This window comes from Passer montanus, unplaced genomic scaffold (genome assembly GCF_014805655.1).
Source record: "Passer montanus isolate IOZ18808 unplaced genomic scaffold, ASM1480565v1 scaffold2, whole genome shotgun sequence".
Classification (NCBI taxonomy): Eukaryota; Metazoa; Chordata; class Aves; order Passeriformes; family Passeridae; genus Passer; species Passer montanus.
In genome coordinates, this window is record NW_024366591.1 from 15,297,975 (window position 1) to 15,321,922 (window position 23,948).

The 23,948-nt window shown below is 45.1% G+C and overlaps 1 protein-coding gene across 1 annotated transcript; it reads right to left on the reverse strand.

Annotated features, from left to right (window-relative positions):
* Positions 1-613: 613 nt before the first annotated feature.
* Positions 614-1,429, reverse strand: OLIG3 (oligodendrocyte transcription factor 3). The gene has a single exon (XM_039707622.1). It carries the CDS (start codon positions 1,427-1,429, stop codon positions 614-616), a length of 816 nt encoding a protein of 271 aa, XP_039563556.1.
* Positions 1,430-23,948: the final 22,519 nt, after the last annotated feature.

A 23,948-nucleotide genomic window follows, 5' to 3' on the forward strand; every position in this document is an offset into this window, starting at 1 on the left:
AAACTTCAGTGAATTCTCTCGGAAGTCCCCGTTGCCAGGGGAGCCGCCTGTGGCCGGTCCCCACGGGTGACAAGCTGGGGCGGAAAGCATGTACGCACTCTCTGGTCTACCTTGGGCCGCCGCTGCGCTTCCGCAGCCAGGTTTGGAACGGGAAATTTCGGAGGTGTCGCCGTGCGAAAGGAAAGAAAGGAAAAGCCCGAGGAAAAAAAAGGAAAAAAGAAAAAAAAAAGCCCCAAACCGATTTCATCGTCTCTTGGTAGCTGCGAACACTACAATGACAACCATGTCTTTTTTTTTTTCCTTTTACATACATTTTAAGGAATCATTTACATTGGATTACCATCATCGGCATTATTATTATTATTATTATTATCATTATTATCATCATTATTATTATCATCATCATTCTTTTTACAACAGGGACTTTTTTTCCAGTTTAGTATAATAAGAAAACATCGCCCGAGGAGCCGGGTGGAGCATTACCTTTGCAAGGTCCTTACTACGCTAATCCCGTGTTACAGGGGGCTTGGCGGGCGGGGGCAGGGGGCAGGTCCGTCGGGGGCCGGGGGGGGACCGGCGCAGCGCCCTCTCCGTCCGGGGGAGCCCCGCCGAGTCACTTCAGGAGGTCCTTGGTCTCCCCCGAGATCCTGGCCATGTTGGAGGCGGTGAGGGCCGAGAGGTGGGGCGGGGGCGGCATCTGGCAGATGGTGCAGGGGCACGGCAAGCCAGCCCAGTGCTGGAAGCCGCTGCCGAGCTGCAGGGCGGGGGGTGTCGAGGGGGTCTTGAGCAGGGAGTGTGGGGGCCGGATGGTGCCGATGGCCGGCAGGGAGGCGGAGAGGGAGGAGGAGGTGTTGGCGGAGGACAGGGCACTGCCGAGGATGGGATGCACCTGGTGCACGGTGCCGGCGGCGTGGGGCGGGTGCCCGGCGGAGTGTCCCACCGTGCCGCAGTGAAAGGCCGAGTGGTGTCCCCCGTAGATTTCCCCAACTAGCCTCTTCATCTCCTCCAGGGAGCTGGTGAGCATCAGGATATAGTTTCTGGCTAGCAGGAGGGTGGCGATTTTGGAGAGTTTTCTCACAGAAGGTCCGTGAGCGTAGGGCATCACCTCCCGCAGTCCGTCCATGGCGAGGTTGAGGTCGTGCATCCTCTTGCGCTCCCGGCCATTGATCTTCAGCCGCAGCTGCTGCAGGTCCTGCTCCGAGAGCTGCTTCTTGATTTTGTACTTGCTGCCTTCCCCTCCGGCCTTGGAACCGTTCCTGGTGAGGCCTTCCCCAGACATCTTCTGCACCAGATCGTTCTGAGTGGAGGAGACTGAGTTGAGCCGGCTGTCTTGGTGGTGGTGGTGGTGGTGGTGATGGTCTCTCAGGTACATCTCATCCATGTCTGGCGAGGAAGCTCTGCTGGAGACAGAGCTGGAGTCAGAATTCATTGTATTCAGGCTTCTGAGCAAGAAACTCTTCCCTGCTCTCGAGGCGGTGGAACAAGACAACTCTTCTTCAAAAAGCAACAAAAACAAAATGAAAAGGAAATAAACGGACGGCAGGGTCTGCCAGCGAAGGGCTGGAAATGCTGGAGGAAGAGGAAAAACCCCTCAGCCCTCTCTCTCTCTCTCCAATGTCTCCTCTCTCTCTCTCTCTCCCCTCACCCGGTTACTCAGCCTGTTTACAGGATGGCTAGTTAGTGTATGCTTGGACTAACCTCAGCTTGAAAAAGAGGGGCTTTTATAGAGCTGCAGCAGAGAGCAGAGACAAAAGGAGCCCTCCTATGTATAATGGTCTAGTTAGGATGACGTGCCATTATTCAGGGCGGTGCGCTTTGACTGTCCCATTTAGCAAGGACCCCTATTCATATTCATTGTGGTGCCACCCGGGACACCTCAGCCACGGACCATCAGGAGTCAAGGAGACACAAAACCCCTCTGATTGACACCGCACACTCATCGCTCCGTGTGCGCGCCTTCTCCTCCCCCTGCCTCCTCATTTCCAATATAAAACCTCATCCCGTCTACAGTAGGGAGCCAGGGGGCTGCGAGGGGCTGCGTGCCGGAGAGGGGCCGGCCAGCAAACCGCGGTCGCGGGCGGCAGCGGGCAGAAGCCGCCCGGGGAAGTCCCTCCGCTACGGCGGGAGGGGTTGGGGGACATCGGTCCCCCCTGTCCTACAGCATGCCCGACTCCAGCCGCGGCTCCACGCTTTGTTTGCCTTTCCCTCCCCCTTTCCCTGTCCCCCCGGGCCGGGGCGTGTGGTGCGGCACCGGCCGGCCCTCGCCGGGGAGGGCTGGCCGCCGCTGCCTCGTACCTGGGCAGCCGCTTTGTTTAAATGAGCGATGGTGACTCGGGCAGCAGCCGCGGGAAGGTGCGGGCTGGGGAACCCGCCTCCCCCCGGGCCAGTGACTCCCTTTAAATAAACGGGGAAAGCCAGGGTGCGGCGGCAGACCGGTGTGCTTGGCGGCGGGAGGGGTGGCCGGCTCCCCCGGGGCCCCGGGCTCCGGCGGGGCGGCCGCAGCCGCCGTCGGTGGCACCGAGAGGGCCGGGCCGGGCCGGGCCGGGCCGGACGCAGGCGGGAAGGGCGCCGGCTGGGGGGCAGCTCTGCGAACATCCCAGGCGTTCGCGCCAGTAAGTAGATAGATGGGTGCCGGGCAGGGGCCGCAGCCGCGGGGAAGGGAGGAGGGTGCGTGGGGCAGAGCTGGCGGGGCTCGGCCGGGCAGGGCGGGCGGGGCACCCGGGGCGGGGGTCGCCACCTCAGCTCCCGGCCGAGCCCCGTGCCTGCCCCTGCCCCGGGTGCGGATTGGACCGGCGTGGCCGCCTGCGAGGTCTCTCGGGATGGGGAGGTGAGAATTCCCCTGCGGGGACGGCGGCGGGAGCAGCCTTCGTGCCCGGGGAAGGGCGTGTGGTCCGCCCGATCCTCCCAGCCCCGGCGGTGCGTACGCGATCAGTGCGGGGCTGTCAGACAGGACGGGACGGGAGCCACCCGCGCCACCCGTGGAACTCCCGGCGCTGGCCCTGGTGCCCCCCTCTCTCGGGGGAAACTGATGGGCTGAGTGTCCACTTCCCGAAAGGTGCCTAGGGGCCGGTAGAAATCTTGGCAGGAATTCGTTCCTCCACAGTGTTCATGCCCCGAGGAGGGCGAAGAGTCAGAAAAAGAAGGATATTTTCGTCCGACTGAGTTTAACTGTGGTTAATCTGCTGAGCAAAATTAAAGCCTTCTGATTCTAACACTGTCAGTAAATCCTGCGGTGAGAAGGAAAAGAAAAGAAAAGAAAAGAAAAGAAAAGAAAAGAAAAGAAAAGAAAAGAAAAGAAAAGAAAAGAAAAGAAAAGAAAAGAAAAGAAAAGAAAAAAAAAGAAAAGAAAAGAAAAGAAAAGAAAAGAAAAGAAAAGAAAAGAAAAGAAAAGAAAAGAAAAGAAAAGAAAAGAAAAGAAAAGAAAAGAAAAGAAAAGAAAAGAAAAGAAAAGAAAAGAAAAGAAAAGAAAAGAAAAGAAAAGAAAAGAAAAGAAAAGAAAAGAAAAGAAAAGAAAAGAAAAGAAAAGAAAAGAAAAGAAAAGAAAAGAAAAGAAAAGAAAAGAAAAGAAAAATAGTTTAGGAGAATGTATCATAAGTAACTGAACGCGATCTCGGCTTTATCGCTCTTCCATCGTGAGCCGCCCTAGACTTTTCCTCAGCTGACAGCTTTGCCGGCCGTAAGGCAGGGAGCCCGGCGGGGCCCGGAGTCCTCGGGGCCGTCGGACCCCACAGACGCCGGCGCCGCCGGTCTCCGCGCCCCGCAGAGCCGCTCTCCTGTGGCTCCTGCGGGCTGCCCGCTCCTCCCTGAGTCCTTTTCTCCCGTGGAGCTGGGGTGAAGCAAATGAACAAAAATTGATTCAGTGACGGCGACAGCGGCAGAAAACCGCGCAGGATCGGGGAAAAGCCCCGGCTCCGGTTTGGAGGCTGCTCGAGGCTACAGCTCCCATCCCTCGTCCCCGCGTCCGCCGCTCCGGAGCAGACGCGCCCCTTGGTTTGGGAAAGTCCAAATCCGACGGGGACCGAGAAGAGGAAGGCAAAAAGATGCCGTCGGGGGACAAGCAACAGGAGGAGTCCTGTCCTCACCTCCGGCAGGGCGAGCTGCTCCTGCGAGTCCCGCGAGCCCCCGGGCTTGGGTTTTCCTCGGGATGGGGCCGGGGGACGATGCTGGACTGCGGAGCCGCCGGTGCACCGCGGGGCGAGAGGGGCGGGGGCTGGGACGGGAAGAAAAAATGGACTTGTCACTCGAAGGAATATTACTAACAATTTTCTCTCCCTTTCCCCGGGGATGTCCGGGGATGCTCCCCAATCCCCTGTGTCGGCTGTGCGGGCCGGTCCTGCCTGCACTGCCGCCACATCTCCCTCACGGGACGGGGTGGGACTCGGCTCCGCTCGGGGTCGCCTTAGGGCAAAGGAAGGAGTTGGGAAAAATACGCAAGGTTAAATCCCGAGCGCAGGGAGGCTCGCCAGGAAAGTCGTTTCGGAAATCAGCAGCCCTTCTCCAGCACCGCTGCTGGTCGTAACACTGCCTGATGCATCCAGCCTTCCTCGCTGCTTTCCTTTGCAGCTCAAAAGAAAGAGAAAAAGATAGATGAATAAAGGAAAAAGGCACAGGAAGAGAGATAAAGGAGGGGGGAAAGAGAAAGAAAGAGAGAAAGAGAGAGAAAGAAAGATAGAAAGAAAAAGAGAAAAAAAGAAAAAGGGAAGGAAAGAGAAAAAGAGGTAAGAAAGGAAAGAAGGAAAGAAAGAAGGAAGGACAAAAATAAAGGCACAGCAGAGCGGTGTGCGGAAATTGTCACTCTTGGGCGCAGCCAAGTGGGAGAAGACCCTCCCGGACACTTTCCGCTGGGCCGGCGGAGAGCGGCGGGGCCGTCCCGTCCCTTCCCGTCCCGTCCCGTCCCGTCGCGTCCCGTGCCGTGCCGTCCCGTCCCGTCCCGTGCCGTGCTGTCCCGTGCCGTGCCGTCCCGTCCCGTCCCGTCCCGTGCCGTGCCGTGCCGTGCGGGGGCGGGCGGGGTCCGCGCTGGCTGCGCTCGCCGCCGCCGCTCCGCGCCGGACAAATTCCGCTGGGCCGGCGGAGAGCGGCGGGGCCGTCCCGTCCCTTCCCGTCCCGTCCCGTCCCGTCGCGTCCCGTGCCGTGCCGTGCGGGGGCGGGCGGGGTCCGCGCTGGCTGCGCTCGCCGCTGCCGCTCCGCGCCGGACAAATGCCCGCCATCCCCCGGCCAGGGACATTCGGGATAGGGCTGCGGAGAAATCGCGGTTCAGTCAACAGCGAAACTGCCCCCGACGGCACAGCAACGAAATTCACCCCCAGGAGTCAGAAAACCAAATGATTCACTTTTCGGGGAGTCGGAGAGGGTGAAAAATACGGCTAGGTTGTTGTTATATCAAATTAATGTTCTCCATACCATCTTTTAATTTCTATATTCATAAAGGCACAGATTTGATGAAAGGGAAACGCGGGTTTTTTTGGTTTTTTTCCGGAAAGACAAAGTGATCGGGGAGACTCAGGGGATCAGGTGCAGGAGCGCCCCGTCCAGCACAGCGCCGGCACCGAGCCGGACCATGCGGGACCCAATCCGCTGCACACCCGGCGGGGGCTCACGGGCACGATTCTGGGTTTAGAGGCTACTCCGAATCGAAATCGTGCGTTTTCAAATACTGGGTTTAGTTAAAGGGTGCATTTTAAGGCAGTGCCCGATTTTGAATTATCATAGAGTTTGGTATGAAAATTGATGCACTTTGCTCTTGCACAGTGTCATTATGGCAGAATATTAAGTCTTGTCTCCCCTTGACTTTATTGGCTCCCCTTGATCTGGCCGGCAACATAGAATCTAATTAATTACATAAAAACTGCTTACACCAGTGTTATGTATTTTTCTTCTGGGTTTATTAGAAGCTTATTCGTTTTAATGGTTTATTGCTATTAGTTTTCGCTATCTCTGCTTGGTTTTAATTTAATTTTGATATTTGACAACCGTGCTTTCACTATAAAAGTAGTTACAATAATTAGCAGTACAAGTAGTTGTTGATAGAATCGAAGAAGCCAAGATCACTGCATTAAAAGGGAGCTCTCAGCTGGCTCTCTGTGAGAGCAGTGCTGCTACAAAGGGGTTGTGCTGCACCGCACTGGGTGCTAAAGCTAAAATTTGGTTATTTCTAAACATTGCACATTTTATTTTAGAGAGGATGGCTGAGATTCCCTAACTGCTTGCTGCTTTTGCTCAAGATGTACTAATGGATTTCATTTATATTGGCGATATAATTCAGATTGATAGCATCTTGTCATCTGACACTTTGACATCGCCAAAGTGAATAGGCTGAAAGACTGTTTTAGTTCTTGTGTTTATCACGAATTTGCTTTCTGATAGCAGAGCAATATGAGGGCAGTGACTAGGAAAGGAAAAGAAGGCTGTCCTAGCTGCTGCAGTAAAATTTTGCAGACAGATAGACCCAGAAATAAAATTCTTCTGCCTGGTTAGAGAAAAATTATTCTCCATTCGTATAGTTTTAAATTCATTGGCAACAAGGGGTCAGAACAAATTCTTCCCATTCTTTAATTATAAAACTGGAGCACTTACTGATATCTTCAAAGTACTCTGCGGAAGACAACAAAATTAGGTCTATACCTGGCACGGCTTCTGGAGATAATTTAAACTTAAAGGAAATAACTGACAGACATTCCAGTGCGGTTAATTAAGTATGACATTTTATTTTCTGTGTTTAAATACTGATTCGCAAAACTTATGGAAAAATATGGCACAAAACCTTAGTAATAAAATCTAAAAAGTCAAAGTCTAATTAATTAGAGAAGTACAAATTGTTAATCCTCTGATATATAATATTTGCTACTAAAAGTATGAAATTACTTTCCATAATTAATAAAAAACAATCAACAGTTTGCATGTAATACCTTTTTTCCCCCTGTAGTGACTACACCTGAAATCTGCATTCTACAATGAGAAAAGATTCTAGAAAATTAGTTTGAATGTTTCTTCAGCTATCAGTCATGCCACAGTAACAGCCAACAGTGAAATATTTTGCTATCTTTGGAATTACAAAAAAAAAAAAAACCAAAAAAAACACAACCAAAACCCCCAAAAAAACAATAGAACAAAACCATCTGGTATTATTGAATATGCTTCCACTAAATAGTTCAATTTTTAGCTGGTTGGTAGAACTTGCATTATTTCCAAAACATAGCCACAGAGCTGAGACTGTAATACATGTTTGCCATGTGTAGTGCTCGGAGAGCGGTGCACACTTCAGGAATGTGGAATGGGCTAACCTGACAGTCCTGGCAAAAAAACCTTGTCACATTTTTGGGAATCACATCTGGCTTGACACAGTATTGAAGGATAATAACTCTGCTCAAAGGCCTGTATTTATTTTTACCCTTATGTTCTGGCCCACATTCACACCTAAAATATTAACATTCTCAAATGAGCAAGTTTTCTTTTTATTTCTGCCCTTCCATGTCATTTGCAGTTATTCACATTCTTAATACTGTGAACTTTCTCCATCTCTTACACTGGATACTGAAACTCACGCAGTGACTTTTAAGAACTCTCTCCCACGCTGTTTAGATAGTTGATAATTACTATCTTATTCTTTAAGTCATACAGGGTATTTAAATATCGGCTGTAAACAGGGTGGGAGATGGATACAGAGTACAGGAGAGCTGCCCTCACGCTCCCTGCAAATCCTCCCCATCAGAAACCCCTGATGCACTGAAGCTAAGTAAGCTTCTCAAATATTTACAGTTATCTCAGTGTGAATGCATTGGTGTTCTAACCAACAAAGATTGAAATGTTTTGCCATCTCAGAAACAAGTGTAACACGATTTAGTTTTCAGAGCTATAGTGAAAATAAATAAAGTCATAGAAATTATTGAATAATTTTTCCACTACACATTCAAAAGCATGGAAGGCTCACTAAAGAGAAAGAAAAAAATCCTTGTCTCATTTTGTGTCTCAATTTTAAACAATACATGTTTCCAGTGAATATTTACAGGTTGATAATAGGCTAGTACAAATTCTAGAAGACACAACAAAAATTATCTGCAGTCTATTCACAAACCTTTGCCATGTCTCAGTGTTTGGGGATGGGCGTATGGACTGCCTTCAGCACCCCTGAATAGAAGTCTATTGTGTGGGCTTGTTCCATTGGGATCAATGGGACAACATGTGCAGTGAGATGCTAATGAACACCAGAAACGATGGTAAAATCTGGCCTGGCTAAGGCATAAGGCTGGTTTTTTTAATCACTGCTGAATATCTTGCTATACTTCTTTCAGCTAAGCTGTTGAAACCTCAAATATTCAGGGAGACTTTATTATATAAGTTTTTTGTATCATTTAAATCACATTTTCCCACCCTTACAATGTGAATAATTCTCTATTTCTGTCTTGTTTAAAGTTGCAGAAGAAGGCAGTCCCTTTTCAGTGACAATTGCACTGTTAATGTAAATGTGATTCCAGAAATGGAAAATAAAATACGCTGGAGGAAAATAACATCAAACACAAGTATAAAAGAGAAGAATGATGGTCAGAAAGCAGGCCCACGGGAGAGGATAGTGCTGGTACCGTGTAGCCTAATGGTCATTGCCCCACTGCAGCTGCAGAGCTCCCCATCAGAAATGCTCTTGTCCCACGTGAGGGGGGTGACAGCCCCAGCCCATCTCAGAGAAGCCCCCAGGCAGCAGTGCCACTGCAGGCACAGCGGTGCCTGGTGGGTGCTGAGAGCCAGGCACAGGGCTGCGGTGCTGGAGGAGACGGCTGCTTTTCCTGGTCCTCCTGCAGCCTGGGCTGGGACACAGCATGTGCCACTTGAATGGAAAACCTACAAACCTATGGGTATAACACTGGGAGCCTGTAATTCTTGGCAGCTTGGAGCAGGCTTAGAAGTGCTCAGACACAATAGCATTGAGGATCATAAAAGTCCCACCTCTGTCTCTTAAAAGAGAGAGAGAAGGAGAGAAGACAAGGTCCACCAACACCATCTTTTCTCACCAGCTTATGGCAGAGGTTAATTATTAACTATTGAAACACTGACAAACTGTGGTGTTTGTTTGCTGATTATGAGGCCTGTCAGGGCCAGAACCAAACCTTACTGAAGCTGACTGATGCCTTCTGGTTTCAATAGGCTCAGAGGTCAGGCCCCTAAAATTCAATTCACCAGTGCTGTTCCTTGCAATAAAGAACCAGTGAGCACTTTGAGGAAGCTCTTAATTACTCCAATGAGATAATTTCGTTTTTAAACAAAAATGTTTTAATTGGGGGCAGACCCTTTCATATTTGTTTCCCAAGAAGGAAATTGATTAACAGAATGTTAATAATGAGATTTTAAAAGAGCTCATGCTAGCCATAGACACCAAGCTCAGCTAAGGGAGCTCACATTTTCTTTCTAAGTGCTAAACAAAACTGTTTTCAGGGAAGGACCCATGGACAGAATGCAGGTCATCTTCTCTAGTTTGCTAATAGCACTGCTGTAATAATTTTGACCGTTATTCTTTTGCATCCAAACCAAAGTAGGGTGCCCAGTAGCAGCAATTTCATGCATCCAGATCTAGCCTGAAGCCATCATCTCTTTGTCAGGAAAACACTTCCTTGCAGAGGTGCTTAGTTGGGTCCTTGAGAAAATAAAACCTTCATATGGAACTCTATGGTTTCAGACACTGCCAGCAAATTTAATTTAGAGAAGAAATACATGGGACATGAGAGATTCCTTGGTGGAAGTTAGTGCCCCTAGTACCCTACCTGGCTGTCAGAAATACTTCTGACTGGGAGGGTGGGATGGAACAGGATCTTGGGAGCTACAGCTTCTTCTCAGCCACTTTGTGCACAGCAAAACAGCTGGCACTGCTTTTTCTTTCAGGTATTTTGGGTACTCAGGGAGGTGAGAGTTCTAAGGTTCTTCCAGACACAAAGAATATAGTTCTGGAGTGGGATGACACACATAATCCAGTCTTGCTAACAATTACTGCCTGCAGTATGGCTAGAACAACTGACCCAAAAAATGTGGATACACTGAAATGTGTGAAACCTTCACTATGAGGAATACTGTATAAATAGCATAGATAGATAGATAGATAAGACTAGGCAACAACAATCGATAAGACTAGGGGTAAAGAAGCAAGAAATAATATGTATTTTTAATTTTATAGCTCTGCATGACTGATGATAACAGATGCAGTGGGAAGTAATTATTCTGATCACTTCTGAAAATAAAATTATATTTAAAATTATGTTCATAGGTATGTATGTTTTGAGTTGTTTTCTCATCAGCTTTGTTACTAAGAGAGCCTCTTCTCCACAGCTGGCAGCACCCATAATGGATAATCAGCATGTTGCAGCTCAAGATTTTACAGATATCACTACCTTTTTCCTAAACTGCAGAAGCCCAGTCTTGCATCATTAGTGTATGTGAGCTTTTCAAAACTCCCTGAAGATTTGGGGAGCCAAATCAGATCTGATAACCTCCCTGGTTTTCGATATTTTAAGGATTTCCATCTATCTGAAGTCCTGTAGAGTCCTTTGTACACTGAAAAATTTAGTGACTTCCCAAAATTGCTAGAATCCACATACTTAGTTCCTTTGATCTGGGTATTCATGGCATCCCTTTCCAGGTATTTTTATTTAAATAAGACTTGGAGTTGCAAAAATAGTAAGCTAACAAAATATCAACTCAAACTTGTTGCATTTAACTAATGAGAAAAAAGACCCACTGGATTTTGTACTGCCTTACTCTGATATCAGTAAATTCATATTAAATATATTGATTTCAGCACTCCATGCCTTATAAAGAAAAAAGTAAATGGAAATAACTGAGAGATCATCTTTGTTATTTTAGCAACATTTCAGTTTTCTTCAGCCTATTTAATATACTCTGAAATTTAATTTCTGGGCTGGAAATTGTAAAAAAAAATACTCTTATTGGAAATTTTAAAAAAAGAAATCACTGAAAGGACATTCTTCAGGGTATAGAAAGTTTTGGGTTTTTTTCTGTTTGCATGATTTTTTTTAATCTGGTTGTATATGGTCCTGTCCCTCATAAGTCACAGCAAACAATATAGTATTCCACAGAAGCTTTTATCCTAGTGAGCAGAAAGTGAGCAGAAAGACTGAACAAAAGAATGAATTAATTAATTAATTGATGAATGTATTTAAATAAGGCTCCACCTGCTCTGCTTCAAAAATCTCTCACTATACTACAGAGAGGCTTGTTACACTGACTAATATCAAAGCCTTCCTCTTGATTTTTGAACAAGATGATTTGTACTTGGAGTGATTGCCAAAATTCAAGATATGCAACATAAATGCTGCCTTTGCTGATGTGTGTAATATCAGGAAATCACGACCTAAAGGCAACAGGGAAGGCAGTTTATCCAAAATGAAACGGGAAAAAGTAGATTTTCCCACTGCTTTTTAGGTATTTTTTTAGAAATACCTAACACACTTGTTTCATCTTAGGGATGAACAGTTCACTAACATGAAGAATTTAACTTAATATGAACAAAGGCACTCTTTTAGGATTGTTTTTTTTTATTTTTTTTTGCCTTTTTATTCTCAACACAGCGACGCTTTCCTGTCTTACATCAACAGACAAGATGTATGGTAACAAAGTGCCCTGGACAGGACTGTGGTTTGCCTACCAGAAACCAGCAGAATTTGCCAAAAGTTGCAGAAGGGCTGCTCTAAAGTACAGAATGGAAAAAGCCGCCGTAGTTGTAGCTCCTTATTGGGGTTATAGCAGAGCCCCATCGGTGGCACTGAAGAGAAGGAGTTGGTGGCTAAGGGGTGTTGGATTAAGAGGGGTGGGGGTGGGATTTGTGCGTCCCCCCCGTCCCAGACAAAGGTCCCTGTCCCCCGCAGGAAGGTGCTGAAATGCAAAGCAAGCTCCCAGCTCCTTTTCTCTCTCTTGGTGGCATTTGGAAGTGTAAAGCTTTGAATACCAATTGCTTGAACTGGACATATGTGAATCTCTTCTAATCCTACTAATCCCGTCCCCGAGTGCTTCTTTGTATGTGGAGGCAACACACATAGATCTAAGTGAAAGTGGCCGTAATCCTGGAAATGTGGAAAAATGTCCCAGTGTGGGAGTTGGGAGAGGGAAAAGCTCCCCAGCGGAGGGAACCCGCTGGAAGAGCTTTGTGTTTGTGGGGTGAGCGAGGGGCAGCAGTGGGGGCAGGGGAGCCATGAAGGAGAGCTCTCACCTTCCCTGAGCCTTGGGGAGGAAAGCAAACCCACCCAGCGGGAAAGCTCCCTTTGCAAACAGCCATCGCACACTTGAGCAAACCCGCAGAACTGAGACAAAGTTTCCAAACGCTGGGAAATTCACCCACCGGCAGCTTTCAGCAGTGTGAGCTCAGCAGGCAAGGCACTAATGTGCTGACTTCATTATTTCCCGACCTCGCCCCGCTGAATGGCAGATTTGTGGAGGGAACGGTGCGCTATCACTCCATCCTTCCCCGGCCACAAGGATGGCGAGAGGAGCTGGGATCATGCACCCAGCCACCGGCCCCGGGTCTGGCTTGGGGCAGGGGGACCCTCTCAACCTGCGCGGAGGTGAGAAGTGGGAACAGTACCGGGGCAGCAGAGGGGAGTCAGCTTGCTTGGGTCCGGATCTGCTCTTCATTCTGCCCCTCTGGAAACTGATTTCAGGCAACAAACCCTCCAACTTTACATCAGTGAAAGGATAGAGACAGCAGAAGCTTCTGTGTCTTTGATTCAACACTGAAACCTCAGCATCTGACCAGGCTTCTATTTAAAATTAACATCCACCTGGATACTAACAAACCCTATGGGTTTTCCAAATATACCAGTCATATAATTCAGCCACACGAATTTCCCAAATGTCAGACAGCTAATTTACATTTTCTTGGCTAGTCACTGAATAAAACGTGTTTATACCCCACAGTAGATCGTGTACAAGGAAATTAATCTGGTTTTTGTATGCGCTTTCAAAATATTTTAAAATATGGAGCAATTGATAACATTATTTGCCAGGCAAATCTTTATTTTGCTCAATAAATCTCTAAATAAAACCATGTTAGGTAAGAAAATCTAAGGCTATATATTCTCTTGGAGTTGACTTTTTTATTACCTCACCAGACTTTGTGCTTTCATAAATAAGTGTCAACTGAAATTAACCTGCTGTTTAGAGATAGTATAAACCATCCCAAAATCAAAATCAGCCTGGGGACTGCAAGTCCCTTTTTTTCTTTTTTTTTTTTTGCACATGAACCTTACACATGTCACAGGGACAGAAAATGAGGCTAGATCAAGCAATAAGATTGCCTCTTGGAAACATGTTAAGGCAAAACCCACAGTGCAAGAAACAGCCCAAGGAAGAGTTTTGCCATGTGCATTAGAGAACACATAGGATAAAATGGGGGGAGCACAAAACTTATCTAAGCCTATCTCTGTGGGCACGACCCCACTGCTGGCCACAGGAACACTGCTCACATGGAGAACTAGTCCTGGCATTCAAGGGACACTGCTGCTGTTGCAGTAACCTCAGACTCCAGCAGTGCTGTCCTGCCTGCAGGCTGGCAGGAGAGAGAGTAGAGCCCTTCTGGGCAGAGACAATCCACAGAGCCAGGGCACACTGGCACGGTTGTTTCCTGCTTCAGACTTCCCAGACAGGGAAGAGAAGGAAAACAATTTGTCTGTAGGGAAGCTAGCTTCATTTGTGTGAAAGAGCCCTGTGGCCCAAGGGTGCCTATGGTGATGTCTCCCTCAGGACACCAAGCATTTCACCAGCAAAGCAAGGGTGCCATTTTTCTACCGTGTGATGGATCCCAGACTGTCTCCGGGCCCTTAGCCCAGAGGCAGCAAGTGTCCCATGTCCATATTGCTGAGGTGCCCTCCAGAGGAAGCTGTTTGCAAGGACTCTTCCTGCTGGCTGGAAGCCACAGCCATGCAATAGCCAGATGGCACGACTGATAGAGCCTTTGGCCTTACTTGTACTCCAGCACGTGTGGTGACATGATGACCCCCAGCTGCTGTGGATGACATTGCCTCCCCCCGAGAGCCCTCTGTTCCGTTTTGAACAGGACCCCGTGCTCTCCACAGCCTCAGCCTGCGCAAGGGTGGCGGTGGGGCCTGTAAGAAACAGGTGTCCTTGACACGTGAGCACAGGCAATTCTGGACGATTCCATCCACACAAAGTCTTTATGATGCTGTCTGTCCTCCCAGTCCTCATCTACTCACTCTGCCCATGTAGCTGAGGTGTGCCCTGAGGAGCAGTGCAGCTCCCACTAAAGACCCTTTGTTATGAGGTGATAGCTGGTAAAGCTGCAGGCAAGGTCAGAATCTATGTCATGCCAAGGTGACCTGGTGCTGTACAAGGCCGTGGAAATATGGCACATGGGACACAACGGATGTCAGGACAAAATATCTTGAAAGACAAGGTCCTTCTACAAGTGCTCCAAATGCTGGTTGGCATGGGTCATGCCGGGGGTGGCCCATAAGGTAGGACAGGGCTGGTGTGGCCAGATCAGCCTCAGCCTGTCGTGTAGCTGTGCAAGGGAGTGGGCTGATGCCAGTGGACTAGTCCTCATCTGCAACCAAAATCTGTAGTATAGGACACATATTCTTCACAGTGTGCCACAGTGAAGAATATCAAGTCTAGATGTTGCTATCTGCTTGTCTATTGTCACCTTGGCACATCAATTTTTGGACACAGGCAGTTTTTTTCTCCCTAATTCTGCCATATATCAAGGGCATTATATCCAGGATACATAAGCTAGGATTCTCATTGTCATTCTCTTTGATGGACTAACACCAACAAGGGATCTGACCCTATTTCTCTAATCTGCCCCAAATGCCAATGATTAGAGTCTGTTTCAATTTAAAGCAATGAAGCATTAATGTCTTTTAAAAGAATTTAGTTTGAAATGATTGCAAACAAAATGAAAAGATGTGGCACCCTATAGGCTACTGAAATCAATTGGGTGAATTTGGAACTTAGTATTTACTGTTGGGATCTACAGAAATTCAAGAGCCAAAGGCAAGATTAGTTGGATTAGTGCTTCAGTGGTCCTTCATTATCCATTTCTCCCTCAGTGACATGATTTGTGTCTTCAGTTAACTATGCTTATTAAATGAGAATGATGAAGAATTGAAGTAAAACTACATAAGTAGAAGGAGGATGTTGAATCTTGTTAATCTTGTTTAGATGTTACTGCATTTCATTAAATAGAAATTTTCATGAACATGAGGTTTCCTGCACGTTCTTCTGGAGTTTAGTCTAAGAGTCTACCTCTGACATTGGAAAAGAGAAAAACAGAAATGTCTCACAATTTGGTTACTTACCACACTGAAGATAGAATCAGATCTACCTGAACATGGGGTTTCTGAGCACAGACCACCTTTCATTCCTCTAGTTTACACTGCTTTCTAGGCTGTGATAACAACTGGAGAACCACTCGTGTGTTGGAGGATCCCAGTCTGTCTCCTGTGGGGACAGCCGAGGGGGAAAGAGCCCCTTAATGGTGTAAATTCAGACTTGGCTCTGCTGCAGACACTCTCAACATTAGGCCAGTTTTACAGTCTTGCACAAGGATATCCTGATGCCCTGGAGAATCAGGCTGCTGCTCTGAAAAGTGAACTTATTGGTTAATTTGGCTTATGTTGTGGGAAAAGTCAGAGACATACAGGTAACTTGACCTGAAAAAATTGTCTCTTTTTACTGGAGCATCAGCTGACATGAACTGTAAGGTTGGGTCCAGTCACAAAGAAAAAGGGAAGGGGACTTGCATGTGGCACAGACAATGGAAGGGACATGAGCATATAATCTACTCAAGTCTTCTATTAAGTCAGCAACTGAATCTGAAATCATCCCAGCTATTTACTCATCACGTGGGTAGAAATTATTTCCCAGGGCACATTTCAGAGAGCCTTTTAAATAGCCTGTTAAGTCAAAATAAATATGACCACATTACTTTTTAATTTTTCACTGTTTCAAACCGGGTTTAATTAGGCACATTGCAACCTTGAAAAAAATCTAAGAAACAGGGAAGTTATATTGATTCTTTATTGTCACTTTAATTTTCTATTCTGATGTGTTAAAACTGAAACAATCTTCCAGCTGCAATGTCTAATGAACTCCAAGATCAAACATGATCTTGCTAATTATGGAGTTAATGAGGACAAGTTCACAGGCAGAGTTAAGTTAGTAACTACATGTTTCAAAGCATCTTGAAGCTCAATAAGATCTTCATTTGGTGTTATAATGGTACACAGTTTGCATTTCTTCTTTCTGAACATGTTACAGAAGGGCACCCTATGTATGTTATATGCTGCTAATCATGTGCAAACGACACAAAGACAACTTCAATAAATTAGGAGACTGGCTGTTTATAAATCAACTCAACATCGAAATCTCATTTACATTTCTGCTATCCCATATAATGTGTTTACACACAAATAATGACAACATTATCATGGGAGGGGGACAAATTTAAATTCCACAGCATGTTTCTAAAGCCAAACCATCAAGAAAAGGCAATCAACATTGTAAATGAGCATACAGGCATTTAGATTTTAAAAACAGAAGCACTACTAAATCAGGCCTTTGAACCCAGATAGCAAAATGAACCTTCCAGCTGCATCCATTTCAAGGGCATGCTTACTCTGGGCACAAGTGGGATAGGATAGTGCTGTGTTTGAAGCAAGCTATTCTTCTCACTCCTGCTAGGAAAGCTTGTATCTAAAGATTATTGTTTCTAAGACTGTTTGTAATGAGAGTTTATTCTCTATTTATTTCCTCCTTTCCCTGGTTTCTCTTTTAAAATTGTTGATAACCTTGGAGTTATAGCTATTCCTTCTGCCCTTGCACAGTAGACACTCCTGAAGGGTCTGTAAGGTCTGTAATCACAAAAAAACTCAAACCCACAGACAACCAGGTTGCTCCACCTGCATTAGAAGAAGCAGCAGGAGTTTTTCACAGTGGCAAGAGTTTGTCTGCATTCAGCAAGCAACTATGCTGGATTAAGCAATCAATGTGTTTTACATTAAGGAAGCCATGTCATATGGAAATAAAGATCATTTGACAACACACTGGGAACACTTTAGAGCTCACAGTTCTGGAGCCAGAACAGTAAAGCAGGAGGTATCAGATAAAGGCTCAGAAATACCAACAATGACCATGAATTCATGAGAGGTTCAGGCAAGCAATGGAGCCTGGAGTAGTGCTGTATAACATGACTACCTCTTTATTTAGAAATATATTTATTATTTCAAATTTATCTTACAAGTACATGGCAGATATATCTCCATTCAAGTAAGTGGAGAAGGACAGGTGCACATTCCTGATATGCAATTTTACTTTTTCATGAAATCTGTTTTTATGCAATGTAGTTCTTCAGGCTGTGGCTATGTGAGACATTTTTTGGCATCAGTGCTGCTTTATTTGCTTCTTTTTCCTGCATCACATCCTCCTCTATGCTGTTGCAGCTGTTCTCATGACCCCTACAACAAACCACATCAAGGAACTAATCTGGGTGAGAATAAAACACTGTTATATTTTTTCTGGATTATTTTCCAATAAGATTAGTTAATGCCTTCATTTACCACAATGCTGTAAAACTCTTTGTGCTAACACAGGAGGAGACAGATGGGAATGGAAGTAGAGGTATAAAGGAAGCAAGGAGGACAATGAGAGGTGGTTTAAACAGCACTACCACAATATGTATCACAGTCTCTGTTTGCTGATTCAAGACATAGTTTCCTTCTCCTTTTGTCCTACCCAGATAAAATTCTGTTCCTTAACTCTCAATATATAAATGAATTTTTCAACATCTGCTTTTATCCAAAGTGGTATCACCCAGGCACTTAGCATGAGGTGTGAGGAGATCGATGTTAGTCTGCAAACCAAGCATTACTTAGATCCATATTTAAACAGAGTGTTTAGAAAACAATTTTTTGAATACTCATAGGGAAGGTGGCAACTTTAAGATGCTTTCATTTGTGTTCAACTGACCTGGCCCAACAGTTTCTACCCTTTTGACAAAGTTTCTTTTGGAGGTTGTTACTCATGTCAATTGGGAGCTTAGAATAAAAAATAAGAAGTTCAGTCTGTGGTACTGAATCCATCCATATATGAAATCAATCCTCAGAACAATTTATTTTCTTACAACTAGCTTATGTCCTCCTATCTTAGTGCACTGCATTGGATCCTTCCTTTCCCAGAACTCCCAGGCAAAGGGAGCCAGGACAGCACTGGCACTTCCCTCTCCTTTTCTGCTGCTCCCATTTGCTGCCCAGTGTTCAGCTCCCTGTCATTTCTGTTAATGGGTTTAGGTAGTGTTTCTCTTGGCCATCCTCACTTCTTCAGGGAAATTGGTTTCCATTTCATGGCCCTGGGTGTGAAACTTGGCATCTGGAATATGTGTCTGTGCGGTCCCCTGTGAGCATGGAGGAGGGTGCGAGGTCCCTGGTTCAGCCTCTCTCAGAATGGAGGCACAGCCACCTCAGGCACATGTTTGTTCAGCATGCTGGCTGTTGCTCAGCTTGATCTGTGGTGCATAACTCTTCCCCAGGCCTGGTCTGAAGAATTTATACCTCTCACTGTGGGGCTATGAATAGCATGGTGAGGGAAATCACCATGCTATTCATGTAACGATGCTAAGGGTGAGCATCTTATTCCTTGTGCAGATAGAGCTTTCTCTGTGGCAGACACCCTGAGAAGTCAAAGTTGCTTCTTAAGATTTGGAGCTACAAAATGCTCCTGTAGGAACTCCTGTGTCAAGGAAGGGACATAAGAGAGAAAAGAGAAATTAAGGAAAAACCTTGAGATCATTCTGGGTAGAGTGACTCTTTGATTTGTGTTACACTTGAGTAGTCTGCATGAGCAAAAACTGGTGCAGCATGACAACAGCTGTTTCTAAACTGAGGAGAGTGCTGGCCATCTAATAAAGGAGAATATCTATCCTGCTATGTCTTCATGAAACATTAAAAATCCTCTAAAATAATTTTTATTAGAATTATCATTTTCTTTGCAACACAAATTCTAACTCATTGCTTTGCATGTTGCTGTGCAGCAAGTCCTTTTAAGCAGTCCCTCAATACTACCAAAGGTTTTCTTATACTACTTAAAATAGGGAATGTTTTCCCATCCTACATGGCCTTTGGGTTTTCATTCTTTTCAGTGTGATTTCTGCTTTGTTTCTTTTCTGTGCTAGGAGATGATAATGAGGCTCACACACCTTCTGCTTTGGTGCTTGGAAATCTACCCTGGGTTTAGCTCAGATGCAGCGAGCTGAGAGGCTTCCCCCTACACGCCGCCAATTTTCAGTGCACTCATATGTGGCTGACGCGGTAGGGGGCTAATCCCAACAGCAAACATTATACTCTTTCCATACTCACTTACACTTTGGAATCAAGGGTAAAAAGTTCTCTTTGAAGCCTATTTTCTCTGAATGGTCTGGCAAGCTAACATGAACTTCCCAGATTCTGGCCAGAATTCAAATGTATCGTGGTGCAGCTCAGTGACTGTTGCGATTGTTCCAGGCCCTCCCGTACACCAGCCTTCCTGCAGCATGTGATGAGAAGGAGACACTTCTCTTACAAGAAGAAGCCATTTATTTAAGCATGGCTGCAGGCAACATTCCTGAGCAAAGTTTACCCACAGAAAATGTGTCTATTTTTGTTCATCTGCTGTCTCCAATGACTTATGTTTCAGCAGGTACCATCGTGGAAACAGAAAATAACTGGTTTAGGGAAATTATTTATGATCACTGGACATAGGTTGAGCTGGCAAATCTGACCAATGGAAAATGGGCTTATGCCCTTTTTAATTTCAATAACAATAGAGACACATTCTGTGCTCAATCTGGAAGCAAATGTTGCCCATATTTGGATCTCAGTGGGAGCTGTGCATGTGGAATTTGGCCCAAAGTGTTGTGTTGCAAGATGCTTGTTACGCTTGCCCTGCTTTAAATCTTGATTCTTCCTATTTGTAGGACAAACACCATCTAACTGTGACTGAGTCTGTATTAAAGTAAGTGTCAGACTGAAAACAGATTTTTGCTGTATATGAGCAAAGGGGTGGAACAGAGTAAGTTTGCTATCTCTTGGGGGATGCTCCAAACTAGACTGGCAGAAGATCCACATCTGTTATATATCACCGAGGATGGATATTTTTGTACCAAATTTTTATCAGGTCCTCAAATTCATAGGCAGGTCTTCCTTCTTGCTATGGTTCCAAAGAAAAGAGACAATATTTACAACATTATATATTTGAAACACTTTCCTATGTTAATCTTATTTTATTGGAACACTAGTAAATTTTCAGATTAAGTGCAGTGTACAAAAGTGGGTGTGCTTTATACACTCAGTTTCAGCTCTTTGAAACCAGGACAATAAAAGGAATCACACGCAGGTTTCTGGGGAGAAATCTGCTTTCATCCTTACATGCAGGAAGGAGAAAACTTCCAATCAGACTAATTCAGAAGGGGGGCAAAGCATCTTCAGTGTGCTCTCATTTTTGTCTCTGAACTTTGCTCTTTTCTAGATACCTGAATAAGGGAGACAATTTCCAGTTGAGAGCGGAGTTGGACAACTATGACATCATCCAAAAAACTGTGAAGCACATGTATGTTTCCTTTCAAAAGAAAGAATGGCTTGCATCTGTGCCTTCCATCCTCTGGGTGGACAAAATCCTTGGACAGGAGGAAGCCCAGCTTTGCAAGAGCATCAAGAGATGAGGCAATACTGTGATTTTCCTCTGAATGTTTTCTTCCAGGCAAATCTACTTTCTGATTTTGGCCTGAGTTTTTAAGTAGATTGGCATGATACAACCTCATTCAGAAGTGAATTTCTTAGTAAGCAAATTTTCTTTGATACTTCTTTCTGCCTGCTATATTTGAAGCTGAGCTTTAGCTCAAAATGACATTTTTGGGGCCACTTCCTCTTTAAGAACCACAGGAGGCCAGACACAGGACATTAAGGGTCACAGCTCTACAGCCAAGAAAGCTTAAAAGTGATGGGTTTGCTTCCCCATGTGGTTTACATCTCCTGAACGCCACAAATATTCTACTTTAAATTATTGCAGGTAGGATTAACATGGGCCCACATTTTTCTCCTTTTGGTTTTTCACTTGTCCTTGCCTTGTTGTATTTTTCTACAGGAAAGTCTTTATGGCAGCCTGCTCACCGTGCAATACTCCCTAGATCTGCTGCATAAATGCAGCTCTGAGAACTAACCTGAAAGCTGCTGGTGGACCATGATCCATCTGAGTCCACTTTGATCACTTATAACCCATCCAGTGTTGCTGAGGTGTTATTAGACTTGAACAAATGTTAGAGGTACATTTATCCATTATTCTACATAGTTGTTCATGGTACACTTAACACAGATTAAACAAATAAATATAAAGATTATATAAGTAAATATAATTGTGAAACATTCATCAGTCCTGCGCAATATGTAGCCTTAGACTTGACATTACTTGGGCATTACTTGGGCATTAACATTATATTTCTCAAGCACGCTCCTGGCCCTCCAAATTCTGCAAATAGAAGTGCAAATGAAGAGGTTTCCCCTGTGTAGGAGGATGTAGCAGTTTTCTGACACATTATGTGTTTGATTTCAGATGTGTTGCACTGATGAGAGCCAGAACTTCCCTACGCTTGAAGGCCCTACCCTAGAGGGCTTAGAAATCCTTCCTGTGTAGCTGCCTTTTCAGCTCGCTTGACTACTTACCAAGGTCTTTATTTTTTCTTCCAGAGAAAGGAGGGAGGAGGGGACTTTTTCCCTATACCCCTTGTTCTCTCTATTTTGCTTTGAATGTTGCGGTGTGGTTGGTTCCCCCCTCCCAATGTGCTCGGATAACCCAAAAGAAAGAGAAGTTCTTTTTTTTTTTTCATCCCTTTTCCCTGAGGAGACGGTGGGGGGGGTTTGATGTAAGCTGGCTAGATAAGCCTGGAACTGGGTTTATTACTACTGTTGAATGAGAGTACAAGGATATAAAAGCAAACCTGCTTTACTGGAGCTGGAGCGAGGTTGGTGGGAGACCTACCCTGATTGTGTGCCACTCCGAGAAGGGATGTTTCATTAATTACACATTAACTATGTGCACTGAGGAGGAGGCAGAGGATAAAAAATGCAGATGTTTCTGCTGCCCGACAGAATGAAAACCACTCTTGATCCTGTCAAAAGAACATTTTGAATCAAAGGGCTCCACAGAAGTGGAAGAATGAGTTTTGTGGCTGAGTGCAATGGTGCGGCCTTTTAATCATTAAACCCTTTTATAGCGGTAAAATGAACATCCATTGTCATGGCCACTCCAATGGGGCCATCGGAGCTGCTGAAAAGGGAATGCTTTACGAAGGGCACTAAAACAGGACACAACCAGCCCTGCTGGTAGATTTCTAAAGGTAACAACAGCAGTGCATAACAAAGAATGAAAAGATGGCCCAGGTTGGTTTGCTTAAATTACTTTCCTTCCCAAACCCTCCCAACAAGCTAAACATGCACCAGATATAATGAGCATTAGGACTTCACAGGCTGGCAGTTCCCCTCCTTTGTTTTCTCGGGGTTTTACTGTCTTGGTTTAATTTTTTTCTGTTCTTTAAGTGAAGGCTCCTTAGGAAAATGGATTGAAATGTTGTTTTATTTGTAATCACTCTCTACAGTCCTAGTAAAGCCATTAGCATTGTGAGAGGAATGATCCTCTCTTCTTGCATAGACTCCACCCCCACGTCCCCAAGTATGCAGGAACAGTAATGTTTTAAGACTGTTTCAAATAAAACATTTCCAGCCCAATTTTAGAAAGCAGACTAAATTTTAATTTGTGAGGCCATGACCCTGGAGTTTTAGTTATACTACTTCCTTGCTCCTTTCTTCTCCTTCCCTTTAATTTCTCAGTAGAAATGATTCAATAAACTATTTCTCACATCAGTCTAGGAAGAATTAAAAGATTTATTTCCCAAAGTTCCCATAAGCCTTAGAAAATGATATTGTCGGGTTTTTTGGAGCAGAACTTGTCAGAGAAAAGTAACCTCATTTCATGGGGAGTTTCATATCTAGGTTTTGCTCCAATAGGAAACAAAGGGGAATCAAATCTCACTCCTAGGAAATGCATCTGATGGACACCCTGGTACCATGAATCTTGACATTCTGGACTGTGAAAGAAGGCAGAAGAAGATAAAAGTTAATGATAGCACGGCTTTCTGGCTCCCAGCCAGTCATCCAAATGAGCTTCTGGGGATCCAAGCAGTTTGGGAGCTCTGGCTTTGGATGAAACAGGACATCAGCTAGTCAGAGACTTTTACACCATCAGCAATTTTTTTCAGTTTGAATGCTGAACTCTGAACAATCTTAGGAAAAATACCAATGAAGCAGAATCAGCAGGATAGGATGAAAAATATAATTATGGACTACTTCAAACAAATTCCTTACAAATTATTTCTGGTATAGAACTAATGGTGAGATTTTTATACTTTCTGTAGTATTTAAAATGCAAATGTATTTCAAACTGTATATATTAATCCTTATATCAAAGATAAAAATTGGTGAATAACATGATTTTTGAGGTGTCCTTGAGGCTATTTGTGCACCAACTGTTCAGTTATTAATCCTCTTTTATTTTTAGTTCAGGAGAAAAAGCAAAAGCACTACTGTTATGATGCTTAATTACTACTGATTGCTATAATTACTGACCCACATGCTTATGTAAAGGGCAGCAGCCTGGAGAAAGTCATCACAGGTGTCTATATGAAGATAAGAACTTTATGGCTTATTATCTGTGAGGAAGTTTGATGAAATTATTCTCTGGGAATATTGCTGCAGGAATTGTCAGCACACTTCAGATGGTGCCAGCTCCTCAAAGCTCTGGAGGAGTTTCAAGTGTGCAGGAAAACCAAATCTGTTTCTTAGCAGATTTCTCAACTTTTGTAACAACTGGAAATTTCTCAAAGATAGATTTTCACTTTTGGAGGAACTCAAATGACA